The sequence below is a fragment of the Paramormyrops kingsleyae genome, chromosome 9 (assembly GCF_048594095.1).
Source record: "Paramormyrops kingsleyae isolate MSU_618 chromosome 9, PKINGS_0.4, whole genome shotgun sequence".
Taxonomy (NCBI): Eukaryota; Metazoa; Chordata; class Actinopteri; order Osteoglossiformes; family Mormyridae; genus Paramormyrops; species Paramormyrops kingsleyae.
The window spans coordinates 34212868-34230241 of NC_132805.1; the positions used below are offsets into that span (position 1 = coordinate 34212868).

Sequence of the window (17374 nt, forward strand, 5' to 3'; positions counted from 1 at the left end):
ACACATGCTTATAGTTACTGCACATTACTACGGCACACGGGTAACTGATTGAGAGTCTCACTTCCGCGCCTCCACTCGGGCCTCCGCATCTGCATCGCGAATTCCCTTCTTTATACTCTCCGCCAGAACAGCGGCATGCCTGTCAATGAGGACAGAGAGCGTCATGGGCAGAGTGCATCAACACAAGAAAAGGGTTATGGAAGTGCGGGTCAATCTGAAGACAGGGATTTACACCTAAAATAACCATATGCGAGAAGCTGAGGTCCAGGAAGCACAAGTCCAGACTAAGGTTTTGTTTTAACCAGTCAGCTAAGTCTGGAGAGTCATAGTCACAGAGTACAAACAAAAGCATTTCAGACAAACAAACCATCCAACCATAGTCAAATGCATAGATTGCCAGTCAGTCCACATTTTTGCTCCCTAGGGAGTTGGGAGGGAGCAAAAATGTGGACTGTCTGGCAATCTGGTTGTGATTATTCTCAAGTCAATTTGTACTAATACTCTCTGTACTTACGTAGTTGGATATGAATCAGCTAAAATCAGTGTTTCTCAATCCAGTCCTCGGGGACTCACATACAGTCCACGTTTTTGCTCCCTCCCAGCCCCCAGAGGAGTAAAAATGCGGACTGTCTAGCAGGGAGCTCAGAGGGAGCAAAAACGTGGACTAGCTGTGGGTCCCTGAGGACCGGATTTGGAAACACTGAGCTAAATAACTGTGGGTGGGCGTGTACTAATGTAGGTAATACTAAATCTCCCTACCCAAGCACATAAATCACATTCTCAGTGATGGTAACTCTGTTCTTAACCTGAGCACGATATGGATGCGCGCAGAAAGGCTGGTGGAGCTGCATTCTCAGAAGGGAGCCTTACTTTTCCAGGGAGTGCGTGTGCCACTCCTGAAGCAGCAGATCCAGGAAGTCGTAGCATCGCCTACAGATTCCCAGGGGAGGAGAGAAAAGCAGGTCAGCAGCTAGCAGGCCAATCAAAACCAAGCAACATCTCATGTCTAGCCAGCCCCCACCCTGATGTATTCCGTCCCTTAGCTTTTTCACCCTTTATTACTCTGCACATGAATGCCTAATGTGATGCAGAATGCATATAGGTACTTCCTCTGGCTGGGAGCTCCTAGATCAGGGGTGGGGAATCTTACCCAGAAAGGGCCGCTGTGTGTGTACGGGTTTTCGCTGCAACTCCTTAATTAGATTAGTAATTAGAGGACTGATTGGCTGAGGAGTCCTCACACCTGGGTTTGAACAGCTGACCTAAACGTTATCCCAAAAACCTGCACACACCAGCCCTTTGCGGATAAGATTGCCCCCTCCCCCCACCACCCTACAGAGATTGTGGCAGCTATTATCAAACTGAAGGTGACCCTCCCCCTCCAACCCATATTAGACAGCGGTGATGGGGGGGGGGGGGGGGTAAAGGAATGCTGTGTTCAGCTGACATGGGATCTGTGAGGTGTGTGTGTTAATTACGGAGTGATATTTAAAGACTTCCCGTACACTGTCAACATGATTCAAGCACCTTCATTAATGGAAGGATTCCAGCTACACCCTGAGTCTAAGGCGGCTTCCTTCTGACAGAAATACACCTCAACTAGTGGATGTTTCATGTGATTAAGCTCTCAGTAGGGTCCTCCTGTACAAGAACTTCTCATCTGTATTAAATACTGTAAAAAACATACATAATAACATGTAACACTCTGTAAATACAATGGAACAGAGGTTCTGTAATGGTGTTCCAGAATATTCACTGTGTTCCACATCCTTCTGACCCTTTTTATTCTCTGTACTGGAATATGACAGTTGCCAGCGTTCTGTCTCTTTGTACGAGAAGCTGATAAGCTGTTGTACAGTGAATAGCTTGGGATGATTCCGCTTGCACTCTAGTAAGGCCATCCATCCGTATGGTAAGGAGGCGCTGGTACGGTAATGACGGGTTGCCATGGTTTCAGCGGGCCGGTGGAGTAACGACGGGGTTGATATGGTAACACTGCGTCGGCATGGTGAGTGGTGGCACCCGGGTGGCATCGGTCCAGGCTTCAGATGGCAGAGGGGCCCAGGAAGCGAGGATGGAGAAAGAGAGTGAGTACTGACCTCCTGACGGCCACGGACTTGGACGTGCAGTTGCTGGTGATGAGCGGGATCAGCCGAGGGACGTGCGTGTGCTGCGGGGTGGGGGAAGGGTGGAAAAAGCAGCAGATTAGCCCTCCTGCTGAGCTGAGTCCGCCCACGCAAACTAGCAGCCCCTCCATACCATCATCGCAGTTGTGCAGCATAGCAGCAAATTCCCTTTCAGGCGGCCTTAAATCAAATTAAAACAATTACATTTATGACTTCCTGCTTCCTGCTGTTTTTTTTCCCCAGACAGTGAAGTGCGCTGCTTCACGTTTTGCGGTGCTAAAAAAGTGGGCGTGGCCAACGAATCAGATCCTGGTTCGCTTGAACCTGCAGAGTTTCGGTCCCGTGCCAGAATACCTCCTGGCTACTACAGACGTCCCACATCTTCTGCAAACTGATAGCAGCTCCCTGATCCCCGCACATGATGCACAGTGTCCCAGAAATCTTTCGTTCTTTTATTTAGTGGCGGCAATATTAGAAAATTTTACTGCCGACACTGAAGCACCCCCCCCCCCCCCCAGTCAGCAAGCACTGGGCTTGGGTGTTTAGGTGGTACCTAATTTATATTTTTATGACAGCCCACATTTTTTAATGCATGGTACAGACAGTACAGTTAACAGTATTTTGACAGTATTTTAAAAAGCCACAAGTACTATTCTGGTATTTCCCTATGAACTTTGCCTGATATTATTATCATGGTAATATCGTGCAAGGCGTGGCCCACTCACCCGGATGATGTAGCGTATCGCCGCCACGCCCGACGTGGCCATCACCCTGGCGCAGTTCGGGATCAGGTTAAACAGGACGGGGACGATGGCTTCTGCCCCATGGTCAAACTTGTTGCCCAGGACCGTGGAAAGATGGCTGTCGCAGCGAAGAAAACAGGGCAGCGAGACTCAGCACCCGAGCAACATAAAGAGCCGTTCAGCTACAGTTAAAATTACGTAACAACCACCAAGCTTTTTAATATCTAAATATTATTGGTTCCTAAGTTCCTTTTTTATGCCTAGCTTTTCCCTACTAAGTACAATCTTATTCTCCTTTTATCTACTGCAACTTGTTAACATTTTATTTTGTACTTTTTAATTTTGTATCATTTCTGCTTTATACTCTGATGATTATTCATTTACTTTTTGTTCTTGGTATTCATTTTATTTCATTTTATTCCTTTTGTCTCTTAAACTGATGTCATCATTTCTACAAAACACTTTGGGCTACATGAAGGGTGCTATACAAATATTAGTTATTATTATTATTATTATTGAAGCATTTTTGTACATGCCCAGAACACTGTCACAAACATGTGATATATAGGAAGTGAAAACGCGGGTAACCTTTGACCCGGAAGCACTCACGCCACAGTGATGCAGGCCTCGCGCACCACTTGGGAGCGCAGATCCTTGGCTGACAGCTTGAAGGCTCCGTCCAGCACGCGCAGGTGCTGGTAGAAGCAGTCGTAGTTGGCTGCCCCGGCCACCAGCAGCGAGCGCACCTTCTTCAGCTGCAGGCGAGGAAGAGCAGGGGAGGGGTTGGCTGATGGAACAGGCCGTGATCACGGTACCTCGCCAGCAGTCCCGCTTCCTCGGGCCAGCTGTCGGCGGTTGGTGAACACTGCTCTTTGGGTCTGAAACCTGTGATCGGTGCCAGCTCAGAGCACAAGCGCACTCTAATCACTGGGGCACGACAGGGGACAAACTGGCAGCCGATCGAAGGGGCAGTTACCTCGGAGGACACTGGCAGTGCTATCGCTAATGAGCTAAGATGTACGGTGGCAGTGAGGTTCACAGGAAAGCCCCCAGAAAAAGCACTGAGCTGAACTAGTCTTCTTTGCACTCTGGGTTTCACTCAGCTTACTAGTTCGGATCGTTTGTCAATTTGTTTGAGGAAATTCAAGTTATGTGGGCTATCCTATAACATAAGGGGCCCTACCAACAACCCAAAGAATCAATTTTATTCACAAGTGAGGCTCTTTGACTGCTACACCCTCTTCTGGCTGCTCACCGCATTTGTCCGCTGGTCCCAGTCGTGCTTGTCATCAGACAACACCTCGCGAATCTTATTCAGGTTGTCCTCTAGGTCCCTGGTGGAGTAGATCTGTGGGACCGAGACAGTTATATCAGCAATGTTTCATTGAAGCTGGAGCTGGCTTTGCATGCCCACGCAGGGTGTCCTGTTGTGTACAGACAATGCTAGACTTCGTATCAGTCCTCTACTATCTCCCTTTACTTTAGCTAGAGTCTGATGCGGTGGTGTAGGAGAGAGTTTGACATCAGGGAAGACACTGCTTAATAATTTAAGTACAGAGGTCTATTTATTAGGGAGAAGAATAAAGCCAAATGAAATATTTGGGGGGGGGTACACACACACACACCCCATCAAATTTGCTTCCTGCTGCAATCAGCTACTTAGACTAATATTCAGTCTCCGTCACTCTGACCTTGCAGGTACTCTTCAGGCGGGCACTGATTTAGAAAATATCTCGTTTATATCCTGGAATAAAAGAGGAATCTATCTTCATGCCAATTTGAAGACCAGTCTGGTATAAGTCTTTCATATTGAACTGTCTTATTATAATCCAGTTTTTGCCCGGTCGCTGTGCCGGGCAGCTCGGCTGGGCACCGGTGCTGCATGACCGCTACTCTCTGTGGTCAATGACTCATGGCTGAGAAACACTGAACCAGCAACACTGCAGCCCACCAGAAAATTAAGTTAAAAAAAAAAAAAGTTGATCTGTGACTGTACCAAGGACGGAGAATGTAATGGCATAAAAAAGGGAAATTTAACCTCTGGGGCACTCCGAGAGGATAATACAAAAATGTTTCTATGCCTGCGCTTTTTCTAGAATCATCTCTGCCTTAAAGGAGTTTGCACAAGATTTGCCCTCTCCAGGGAATTTCACAGAATGCATTACAAATCAAGCAGCGGTGCTCACATGCACGGTGGGCACATCCGTGAAGGCCTTGGCGAAATCATCTTCATCCACAGCCCCGGCACCTTCCCTGGACTGGGCTGCAAGAGGAAGAGGGGGCAGGCTTAGACTGGCATCATCAGTGTGGGGCTGGCTGGCTCACAATTTTACGTGGCTTTTATGTGGCTTTTCCATATCCTTACTGCACTTTTGCAGCTACCAGTAATCTGAGGGAATATTTCTACAAAAGAATGAATAACCAGCTGATGAAAAGGAACCTGTTTCAATGTACATGCCACGAAATCTGGTAAAATCAAAAGAACACAGCTTTTTACACAACAAATGAGACATTTTCCTTTCATGGTGTGTAAAATGCTGGCAAAAAAAAGACAAATGATAAGCAGCTTCTATAAAGGAAAAACGGGTCACAATCCTGTCTAGTTGTTACTCAGCTCAGCGGCTCCATCATTCATGGGCAAGAAAATTAGCTTACCTGTGGAAAAAACACTCAGATACGGACAACAATGGATAGTAAGTTCAATGCCCACATTCAGAAATGTCAGCAGTTTTTCTAACAATTACTGAATGTTCTAAAGAGTGAAACTGTCCATCACAGATCATATTCTTACTGTGACACACAGAAACCAGTGACATACGTCTGTACATTCTAGTCCTATGTGGCTCAAGTCTGGGGGCATATTTATTAATGGGATGCTATGCTTTGCCGGTTAGCTAATGAGCTTGTCTGTCAGCTGCGCACTTCCTGACTGGCTAATGAGCTTGTCTATCAGCTGCGCACTTCCTGACTGGCTAATGAATTTGTCAGTCAGCTGATCCCCATGGGACTGGCTGGCCTTACACTGGGTAGGATAAGTGCACAGACTCTTAAGCATGGAGCACTTACGGAGTCTGAGTGGGGAGCAGCAGCGATGCCAGTCGCGCCTTATTGATATCTAACCAACCAACAAATGCCCTAGCCACCTTAAATCAGTCTTCGGATGAATTTGTAGCCTTTGTCTCCAGTGGAAAGATTTGTCAATATAAATCAAGCAAACAATGTACACTGATACACACACATATTGACACACAGACACACCAGTCCAACACAGGCATAAACCCATATTTTAGGTTTGGTTTAGAAGCTGCAAGATTTCTGTTTGTCTTATAGTGATCCTTTTTGTTGACATCACGCCGACGCATGAAAACCAAGACCATTGAAACTGGTCAAAATAAAAGTTAAAATTTGTTTTTGAATACTGTTCGGAAAAGTCAAGAAAGACTGCAATGGACTAGGGTGATTCATTCATTAGGTTTATCTGATTAGGAAATGATCAAACATGACTGGAAATGCATACTGATTACTGATATCTACCCCTGCACATTTATTAATCTTAACGTATTTCCCATTTAATGTTGGTGCAAGTAGACTGTTGATTGCGAGATGCCTCGTGTTTCACCGTACTCTGTTCTCTGGTTGTTCTACGTCGCTGCAAGGACCGCGCCAAGACAAATTCACTGCGAGTGTGATCCCACATGGCCAGTAAACCTCATTCTGATGGTTTTGTTTATGGGTGTCAAGACACTTGCAATAAAGTCAATGCAGCTCAGCCTCCTTCTGTTCAACGCCAGGTACAGTAACTCCAATCCTGCCCCTCAGTGACATTTTGGCAGCTCTCCTCTGTGGAGACAATGGGAGACCCACGGCCAGCCTGACATCCAGACTGAAATGGCTGAAACATCACAGAAACAGAGCCTACTGAAGGGGTGTCGTAACGCCCAGAAGCCAACAGAAATTTCATTGGCCCCTGGGCAGTTTCTCATATTGAGCTGTGCCTGTCTTTCCATGTCTGCTGCTGACAATGTTACTGAAGTAGAGCTGCTTGAGTTTGGGGGTGGGGGACGGGGGACGGGGGCTCCAATGCAGTGATGCATGGTTGCATTGCATTGCCCTGGGACACTAAACTGCAGCAGAACAAAGAAGTTCAATGGTTTCACAGCAAAGTTCTATTAACCTTCAAAACTACACCACTCTTGTAATTAATATCGCGTGCTTGAAATGTGTCAGTCTTTACTGCAACATAATTACCCTTCATACCTACAGTTTGCACCCTTCCCTTTAATTCAGTCTGCCTGAATTGTGGCAGAATGAGGAATTTCAGCATCTCCACACTAGCGGCTGATCACCCTTCATACATACAATTTGCGCCCTTCCCTTTAAATCAGTCTGCTTGATATGTGGCATAGTTCCTTTCTGACACTGGAAGAAAATCAGATCATTCCTCAGCAGGTGCGGCACACAGCACATGCACCGCGACGTCCTTCTACAGAAGAGAACCACAGGAAGATTTATTTTTCCATCAGGGGCGATTATAGGATGCGAACAGAGGGACTCAGGCCCCCTGGAGAAATATGGGGATACAAAATGAATACGAAAATACGGCAGAAATCACTAAATGGTCTTATTAAAAAACACAAAAAAATTCAGGGGCGCTGAGACAAAATATAGGAGGCCTGAAGCTTCCCTAAATAGGATCTAGAACAACCTATGGTTTCCATCAAAGATGGTGGTTATACAGTAAGGCTGTTTCTGTACTTGGGTGCGTGTACGCATGTCTGTCTGACATGAGCATGCGCAGGTGCATGTATGCATGTCTGTCTGTCTGACATGCGCAGGTTCGTGTTTGCATGTCTGTCTGACATGAGCATGCGCAGGTGCGTGTACGCATGTCTGTCTGACATGATGATGCGCAGGTGCGTGTACGCGTGTGTGTCTGACATGATGATGCGCAGGTGCGTGTATGCATGTGTGTCTGACATGAGCATGCGCAGGTGCGTGTACGCATGTCTGTCTGACATGATGATGCGCAGGTGCGTGTACGCGTGTGTGTCTGACATGATGATGCGCAGGTGCGTGTATGCATGTGTGTCTGACATGAGCATGCGCAGGTGCGTGTACGCATGTCTGTCTGACATGATCATGCGCAGGTGCGTGTACGCATGTCTGTCTGACATGATCATGCGCAGGTGCGTGTATGCATGTCTGTCTGACATGAGCATGCGCAGGTGCGTGTATGCGTGTGTGCGTGTATTGCAGTGTGTCTCACCTCCCGTCCGGCTGGGGCCCAGGCTGCTGGCCCTCCGAGGGTTGTTACCTGGGTTCCCAGGCTTCTTGGCCGCAGACAGTTTACCAGCTGCCTGAGAGGAAGAGGCCTCCTCCTGCGCCTCCTCATCCTCAAAGTTTTTGTCTGGATACAAGGAGAGAGACGCCCGTTTGTACGAGGGGCCGGGGACATGCGCCCCCTCCCCCCGAGGCCGGACAGGGGGTCTTCGCGGTCTATGGAACGCATGCTGTAGTGACAGCATGGCTTCGGGGTCTTGAGAAAGATGCACACAAACTGCTCACGGATACAGAGCATTTAAATGCACCTGTATCACGTTCAGGCAAGCAGTCTGCAGCAAAAAGTGCCTTTAAATGCCCCCTAGATCACAGCAGTAACGTATCACTCTAAATGATCCTACTGCAGCCCTTGTTGACCATGGTAAGTAACGGATCAATCGCAACAGCTCCTCTACAGGCCTTAGTAACACGTACAAGTAACGGATTTCCTTAGTCTGTGAATTTAAAGACCCAGTGACACATACAAGTAGCGTATTGGGCCAGACTGATGTCACATGCCAAACAACGATTTGGACCAAACTACACACTTGATGGCCCAGAGACACATACTACTAGTGTATTGGACCATACTGTACATTTAGTTCCTGTACTGCGTTCAAGAAACATATCTGCAAACTGCACCTTTAAGGCTCTGAAACCATATAAATAAGATTTCTGTTACAATCACACCTTTAAAAAATATGTAACACGTACAATTAACATACTAGTTATAATAATAATATCAAAGTCCCCAGTAAGACATACATGTAACATATCTGTCACAATCACACGTTTAAAGGTTCCGTAGCGCATTCCAGTAACATGGCGACCAGAACAGCACCTTTAAATCTCTCTGTAATGCACAGAAGAAGGTATTGGCCAAAATCACACCATTAAAGGTTACCGTGACACATACAACCCACATATCTGTCAATCTCAGTTAAGCTTTTCAAGGTCTCAGTAATATCCACACACTGCATATCGGCCAATAATGTTGTTATTTCACATGCAGTCACACACACACGCAAACGCTGAGCGAAACATGCAATTGAGTCACCTGAGGATCTGGACGTCTCTGTATATTTTATTCCTAAGCTGTCTAAGCATATCAGCCCCTCCCCACCATTCAGAGACAATAACCACGTATGCACGCACAAATGCCATCCCCTGTCACCGTGACAACCTCCCACATCCAGCATATAGTCTGCAATGGTCTGAAAACCTCCATGCAAAACAAGCATCCCCTCCTACAAAGACATGGCCAGGTTGCCCCCAAACCCCACACCCTGCTCTGACTGCCATCCACGCTCAGCTGATTCGGGATCAGCTTGCCCTGCCCTGCTGCTAACCCCTAATGCCGCAAGCTAAGCGGTGAGGCTGATCCAGAGTCAGCCGATGCAGACATGATGCACACGATGCACCTGCACTGCCCACACCCAGCCCAGCACTCACAGTCGCAGATCCTCTGGCAGATGAGACGCCTCATGCCTGGTTTTTAGGTAGGGTGGGGTTGATCCAGGCGCTGGTCAGCTGCCCCTGAGCCCCCCAGACTGGCCTACATGTCCAAGCCCAGCCCCGGAGAGAAGCCAGTCCAGTGCGCTCCTATACAGCCTCCGCTTCACAGATTCTCTGCCCTATCCGGCATTTTCTTTCTCTCACCCCCTCCTCTTTCTGTTTCTCTCTCTCCCTCACTCCCCCTCTCCCTCTGCTTCTGTCTATCTCTCTCTCACTCTGTCTCTGTCTCCCATCCAGCCCACGGAAGGCAGGCAGCCAATCAGGAGGCTGGTGACATCATGCTGCAGCCAGTGCTGTTTCAGAGCCGTGCAGCTCTGCCGCATACCAATGAGCAGCAGGCTCTGGGCGGAGCCGTCCAGGGTGCCGTGACCCCATTGGACGGCTGCGCAGAGGCAACCTGCCTGTCAAACGCCGGAGAGGCAGACAAAGACAAAGACTCCCAATGCACTGTGCTGTTGCAGCCTGGTGCACACGGAAGACACACCTACACACCGCGCATACGGATCACATACAGCGCATACATATTCAGCTACACTCTCAGGCGTAAACACAGCAAGCTTAAAGACAACAAAAACAGAACACACAGGCATAGCAGCCACATAAACACACAGACATATACACAAACAGCTCACATATATACATACAGACAACAAAATAAATTAGCAAACACTTAAACATACGCAGTCAGACCAGACAAACAACATGCAGCAAATGACAGAAAAACACACAAACACACAAACAACATGGCAGCAAATGACAGAAAAACACAGAAACACACAAACAACATGGCAGCAAATGACAGAAAAACACAGAAACACACATATAAAACTGAGGTTATCCTTATGGGGACCAGAACAACATCAAGATAAGAGGTTTTGGGGACATTCGATTCCCTCAACGTAAGGGATACCTGAACCACACACAGCCCAGATAGCACCATATCGTTGTTTCAACGTTGAATTATAGTTAAATGCGTTGAATTATGGTCAGTGTTAAATTATCAACGTTGAAACTGAATTGATTTTTGGTCAGATTTTCAACATTGAAAAATTGATGGTTGGCAAAACCTTGATTCAATTTTGATATGAAGTGGAAGATTGAAGATCAACGTTGTTTCGACCTTTTTGTCTGATATGGAATCAATGTCATTTCAACATATGTGTGCTATCGGGGACAGGCAGACACACACATACACACACACACACACACACACACACACACCTACAGCTATAAACGAGAACATCATCTAAAACATCATCTGGCTCAGAGACTGAGGTATGGTTCTGAGACCAAATGCCTTTAGGTTAGGATTTTTGCTCTGGAAATGCGTCATTTTATAAAACCAGGATAGCAAGGATAGCACTCATATGAGGGAACCTGGCCTTATTGAAAATGCTGCATGATAATTGGTGGATGGATTGGAATGGTGACATACTGACAAAAGGGAGAACTCGCTCTCCTGGACCCAGCGCACTAAGCCCGAGACCAGCCCCAAAGGCAACGAATTCCCCCAAACAGCAGCTTGTTGCTCTGCAGACCTTGGCCACGGATCTTCAGTCCACCGCTCGCGATTACCCCATATCCTACAGTCCGGCCATGGGGGACAGCCGGCCAATTTCAGCTCGGTGCCAAACAACGTCCTGGCCCACTGAGACCGCGACTGACAGCTGGGAAGTCGTTCTTTAATTATTTGCACTACACTCCTTTCAACCATGACAATGTGGATCAGAACAACTTAGACCACACTTATTCAGACTGTCCTCATTTGGACCGAGTTTACTTGTGTTGTTTAAAGCCTTGCTGTTCCCTGTGAAATTATGTTACTTAACAGGAGTTGTGATCCTTGACACTATAGTTGAAGTTATAGAACCACCTCCACTTGTGTTTTTGACTGTGCACACCCATTTGAAGCATAATTATCAAGACTGTGGGTACTTGTACCATGCTTGTTCCATGATGCAAGCTCAGCTGAGCCATATTGATTTATACCACCCAATAGAACCTCAGGATATGGATACACAGAAACCTGACCACAGGAGAGGAGCCAGGTCAACCTCCACTAGGCCAAAGGCACAGACCGTCACTATAGCAACAGCTTGGGACCAGCTGGCCAAGCTATCAAACCGCCCAGTGGCTAAAGTAATCTTTATGGTGAGAAAGAGCATCCTCATTAGCACCGGCAATAAATGAAACTGAAGACGGCGGTGATGAGACTTTTAACACAACGCTGTCTGCAGTAATCAGCGTAGCCCAGCTAAAACACCAGCTTGAGTATTTTATTCTCCGTGCTTCTGGGATTCATTGCCATATACTCAAAGGGTTGCATTAGCGTATGTTTCCATATGCTTGTCTGACAAGAACTCAATGTAGATACCACCAGGTGTAGCACATGCACTTAGAAGGAGAATTATATAAGCTGACAGGTGTAGGGGTTGGGAAGTCTACAGAGACAGCACTTATCCATCCATCTGTCCATTCATTCATCCATCCATCCATCCATCCATTCACCCACCCACACTCTAATCGTTCTTCCTGGTCAGTGTCACAGGGAGACAGAGAGCCCATGCAAAGCAGCATAAGGCTGCGATAAACCCTGGATGGGATGAGCCTTGTTGTAATTTCCTTCAAATGGAACAAAATGGGAAATGGAGGTGGCATAAACATCTAAGTCATAAAATATGATCAAGAGTCGACTCCAGGTCACGGTAGAAAGAAACATCATTTCAGCGCCCCCTAGTGGTCGCAATTAGGGTAGAGGCATATAAGCTGAGAAAGAGATATTTGTCATTTAGAAAACAGTCATTTCCCAGAATCATTAGTAATATTTTAAAATGCCAAACTTAGCCAGAAAAAAAAGGTAAAACACAGTGACCTACAACCACACACCAAGCTTATGCATTGAGCAGCTGTTGGACAAACGTACCTGTTACAAGCGCCGTAATGCTAGTTTCAGCAGCAGTGCTAACACTAGTATGGTAAAACGTGCAATTGTGTACACTATTACAGCGCTAATGGCCTCCGTTTGGCATTCCAGGTGGCAGAGTGTTGCCAGGAGAGACACTGCAATGACACCCTTCATGATTCAGTGAAAACAGGCACCTCTGTACATCCCCAAGGCTTAAAACAAGAAAATGCAGCCAAATGATGGAATCTATGAAGTTTTTCCCTAATTGCTGTCCCACTTCAAGCACCTCCAGCCGAGAGAAGCCCCACATGGCGTCAGCCTCTGACGCCACCTGGTGCCAAGCGTGTGGAATTGAAAGCCTACGGGCTCTGAGTTGGTGATTTAGGTATGGAAGTTCAACTGTTGGGATTGTTTTGCTCAGCTCCTGCCTCTGTTGGTTTTGCAGTAGAAATCTGTATGTTTATGAGCTCTTTTCCAGCTTGCTGTGTTGCTTCTTCCATTCCTTTGGATCACCATCTGCTGCGGCCTTTATTTCCCGTAGATGAACTACGCAGCAGTTCATCCTTATACCCAGGAATTTGACAATCAGGGAGAACCTTCTCCTCGCGCGCCTTTGTTTCATGACATGTTGTTCATTTACCCTTTTTACATGCAAAACTATCACTCACAAAGTGACTTCAGCAATAAAAGATGAGGAATCAAGGCAGGAAGTCTTGACACAGAAGAAGGTTATAAAAACACGTGATGGAGTTTAGATGCCGATCTTGGCACAGATCACATTAACAGTGTCAGACATTTCTCAACACTAGTATTAAACCTGCTATGTTTTCCAGCTGTCTTTATAACTAGTTATTTAGAGCTTAACATTCACATTAGGGGTTTATCTGTCTAAGAACTGGAATAGTGCTAGTTATGTCCACTAGAGGGCAACATAAAGCTTGCTCAAAAATGGCCGGGCTATCCTCACTGCAGTCAGGGACGAGGGTATCTTACATTACTGTTGTGGTAAACAAAGATTACCACATGTGCTAACCACTGACCATAGAGGCAGACAGTCACAACAATTAATAATCAATATGTATATAATATGTATAGACAGATTCCTGAATCTATAAGGAATATTATATACATCCGAACGCAAACACATGCACAAGGAGTTTCAACCCTATTTAAAAATACATGATTTTCCCCATCTGTCTGCAGGCCAACAGTCAAATAAAATAAACATCACTTAGACAGAATGCTCCACCCCCCAGTGTGGGAAGTGTGTTGATCCCTTAATTCTGCATGAGCCTCTTGGGCAGCCTCTAAAGGATGTGACAGGGCACAGAGGGTCACTGGATTATAGGGGGTGAATACAGTGCCCCCTGTGTTCCTGGCACAGAGATTCAGAGAGGAAAGCAGGACACAGAATTATCCTGCTGCCCACAATGAGGACAGCACTCACAGGGTATGTTCCATAAACGGCGCCCATGAGCCACCTGCACGGCTGAAGTGTGGCCATGTGATAGTCCACCTCAGCAAAACCAGTCGAGTACTAAACAGAAATATGAGAAAAATTTGTTTGTGCAAGGGAAACTGACCCAGTTTTATCTTACTAGGAAAGTACCGCAGTCCTAGGCCCACAAAACTGTTTTTATTCAGGAGCAGAAATAGAAGTGTCCTGAGACTACTGAAATGTAGCACTGTTATTATAGTAAGGCTGTGAAGATGTTAGACTAAATGACAAGGGGACTGTCACCCTATCATTACAGCAGGGCTGCAAGAATAGTAGTCATGTGACCAGAGGAATGTTGCCATGATGTTACAATATGGCTGTGAGAATGATGTCACATGACCGGGGAAACACTGTCTCAATGTTACAATAAGGTTGTAAGAATGATGTCACATGACTGGGGAAACATTGTCCTATGTTACAATAAGGCTGTGAGAATGATGTCACATGACCGGGAAAACACTGTCCCAACGTTACAATAAGGCAGTGAGAATGATGTCACATGACTGGGGAAACATTGTCCTATGTTACAATAAGGCTGTGAGAATGTTGTCATGTGACCGGGAAAACACTATCTCAGCGTTAGAATAAGGCTGTGAGAATGTTGTGCTGCACATAAACACCATGCTCAAGTGTCCTGGGAATTTAACCTGTATTCTTTTGTCTACGGATCCAGTCTGTTGACGGCTATGGGAAAACACTCCCCAAGCGCACTGAGACCCAAAGGCTTAGCTTACTGAAATCACAGCGAGCCGAAGATCTCAGTGAGAGATGGGATCGTGTTACACATCATCAGAGTGTGCCTTCACCCTCACGCACACATTAGGGATTTTAAATGAGCTTTGAATCCCATGCACTGGAGCCCAAGGAAATGTGGCGGTTAAATTAGACCGAAATACGCCTCAGAAAGTCAACCGTCTGCTTCGATCATAAAGGGAGACCTTGGCAAAGTCAGACATGGGTAGAGCCGCTTTGACTCATTGAATATTCTCAGCCTGTGACTGCATCCCCCCCCCCGGCTAAAAGCTTTGAAGTCTCTCCCAGAACTGAAGGTGTTAGTCTGAAGCAGCACATACAGACATGCACACACACACACACACACACACACACACACACAAAGGCCCTGGCATTACACACTGTCTTCCTTAGTTCCTCCAATATTCTTCAGAATTCGCCATCTATTCCCAAAAGGGCCATATTAGATTAAGTGCCACTTTCACCACAATCATGTCCAACTCCCAAACGGTAGCCAGGGAGGAGGTAACCTGTCACCTTTGCCAGAATCATGCATGCAGCGCAGACAGCAGAGTCTGACGGCACTGAGGAGTGAGAGAGCTGAGGAACACGGCCTTACAGACCGTTATTATGTCAGGGTTTGGTGGATAATTGCAGATGAGGTCAACAGAGTGAGAAAAAAAACACATCGGGGGGAAAATCTCCACAGCTTTGTTTAAGAAACACAGAAAGTCACTGCAGTAGAGTCACGCACCAAAGACGCCTACAGCAAAAAGAATCTAACGTAAGAGAGACCTACCAGATGAGATGTAAAGAAACGCAAGAGACTTGACATGACACAGGATTACAGGAACTCCAATCGTAACTTTTGCCCTTTTAAACCAATAAACACTGCAAAACCCACACAAGCAGATGCAAGTCTACATACTACAAGGAAGGTCCAGGCTGATTTGTAGAGTAGGACAAAATTTCTCAACCTTTTCCACAGACACCCCAGAAGGTCTTTGCTTTTGTTCCCTCCCGGGTCCCTGCATAAAATGTTGGGGGTCCCTGAGGGCAGGGGGTGAGAATCACTGGCGTAGGAGCCTGGGCTGGGTTAACGAGTAAATAGCATTCAGTATGTAATCCATGGATGGAGCGGTTGTTTGCTGTGGTACTTATTGATGTTGAGTGGAGTTGGCCACACCAAACATGCAAAAGAGGTTCTATGATTTGTCAACCTGATTATTCACTGTGGCTAAACAGGTATGTATACCAACCAGGTTGATTTTATTTTGGAAAACCACAGCCACCTCAGAGAAGGGGATTGGGTATCTAGTTTAGCCACACCCACCATGCTAGTATATAAATTAATCCCACAAAGGCTTGTTGAGTACCATATTGTCTGTGTACTGCTCAGAATCTTGTGAAAATGCAAGTACTGTATATTACTTCATACATACAGCTGCACTGTCTCCCTTCATACATACAGTTGCATGGTCTCAGTTCATACATACAGCTGCATGGTCTCAGTTCATACATACAGCTGCACTGTCTCCCTTCATACATACAGCTGCATGGTCTCAGTTCATACATACAGCTGCATGGTCTCAGTTCATACATTCAGCTGCATGGTCTCAGTTCATACGTACAGCTGCATGGTCTCAGTTCATACATATGGCTGCATGGTCTCACTTTATACATTCATTCAGCTGCATGATCTTACTTCATATTTATGGTTGCATGATCTCATTTCATACATACAGCTGCATGGTCTCAGTTCATACTGTACATACAGCTGCATGGTCTCAGTTCATACATACAGCTGCATGGTCTCAGTTCATACATACAGCTGCATGGTCTCACTTCCAACAAACTGCTATAATTTATTCCTTAAGTTTGCAATAACAAGAAACAATAATTACTGAGTTGTTAAATTGCCCCTGGAGTCCATGTTTTAAAGTGACATGATAGTTATTCTTTTCAGTCTTATCTTACTTTCTGATTGTTTATTTGGCATTTTAGTTTGTGTATTGTTCGCAGATGGCTTACATTGTGTGTGTGCCCGTGCACATGCAAGGAGGTGCACCAACCCTTTCTTAAATTAAGAGAGTATGTCTACATTTACAGGGATGCGCTTCATTTTACAGTAGGGTGCCAAACACATGCAAACTCGAGGACTATTTTTTTTTAGATATATGCTCAAAAAATAGTAACCAGCAGCTGTGATACATGTAATGTTCAAGGTCAGGTTGACCAGTTCTCCCTTTTACACAAGCTCAGTGGCTATAAAAACTCCCACGTGTAGCTCATACAAATTAATTTTGTCCTTAGGAACAAGTCGCTAGCCTGATTTATCACTATCGATGGCTTCCATATATGACAAACCCCAAGATGCCAATGCCTGAACATGCCTGTAGAAATTACCTGAATGCAACTAGCTACAGCAGGCTGCCAAGTTACAGAAATTCACAAATTCTAGAGCACAGCCCTTTCATCGACTTTTCTGTCCTATGATGACAGTCAGTGAGCAATTTCTGATAGCCTGTAGGCTATT

At 46.0% G+C, this 17374-nt stretch overlaps 1 protein-coding gene across 26 annotated transcripts in view; it reads right to left on the bottom strand.

Moving 5' to 3' along the window:
* Positions 1-17374, bottom strand: part of LOC111844196 (CLIP-associating protein 2-like) — a 50571-nt gene that overhangs the window by 26717 nt on the left and 6480 nt on the right. For 11 of the 26 annotated variants that reach the window (XR_011993153.1, XR_011993155.1, XR_011993154.1 and 8 more), the window contains exons 1-9: positions 9641-9915; positions 8136-8276; positions 5056-5132; positions 4125-4217; positions 3479-3624; positions 2852-2987; positions 2100-2170; positions 871-930; positions 62-139 (exon numbers count right to left, since the gene is read on the bottom strand). Coding sequence is in view for 23 of the 26 variants with exons in the window: in XM_072716867.1 (XP_072572968.1) it covers positions 62-139; positions 871-930; positions 2100-2170; positions 2852-2987; positions 3479-3624; positions 4125-4217; positions 5056-5132; positions 8136-8276; positions 9641-9674 (836 nt within the window). In the remaining 3 variants the exon portion in view is untranslated. Of the gene's footprint in view, positions 1-61; positions 140-870; positions 931-2099; positions 2171-2851; positions 2988-3478; positions 3625-4124; positions 4218-5055; positions 5133-8135; positions 8277-9640; positions 9916-17374 lie in introns of those variants that run through there. The other 15 variants (XM_072716874.1, XM_072716878.1, XM_072716875.1 and 12 more) reach the window with 5 other exon arrangements.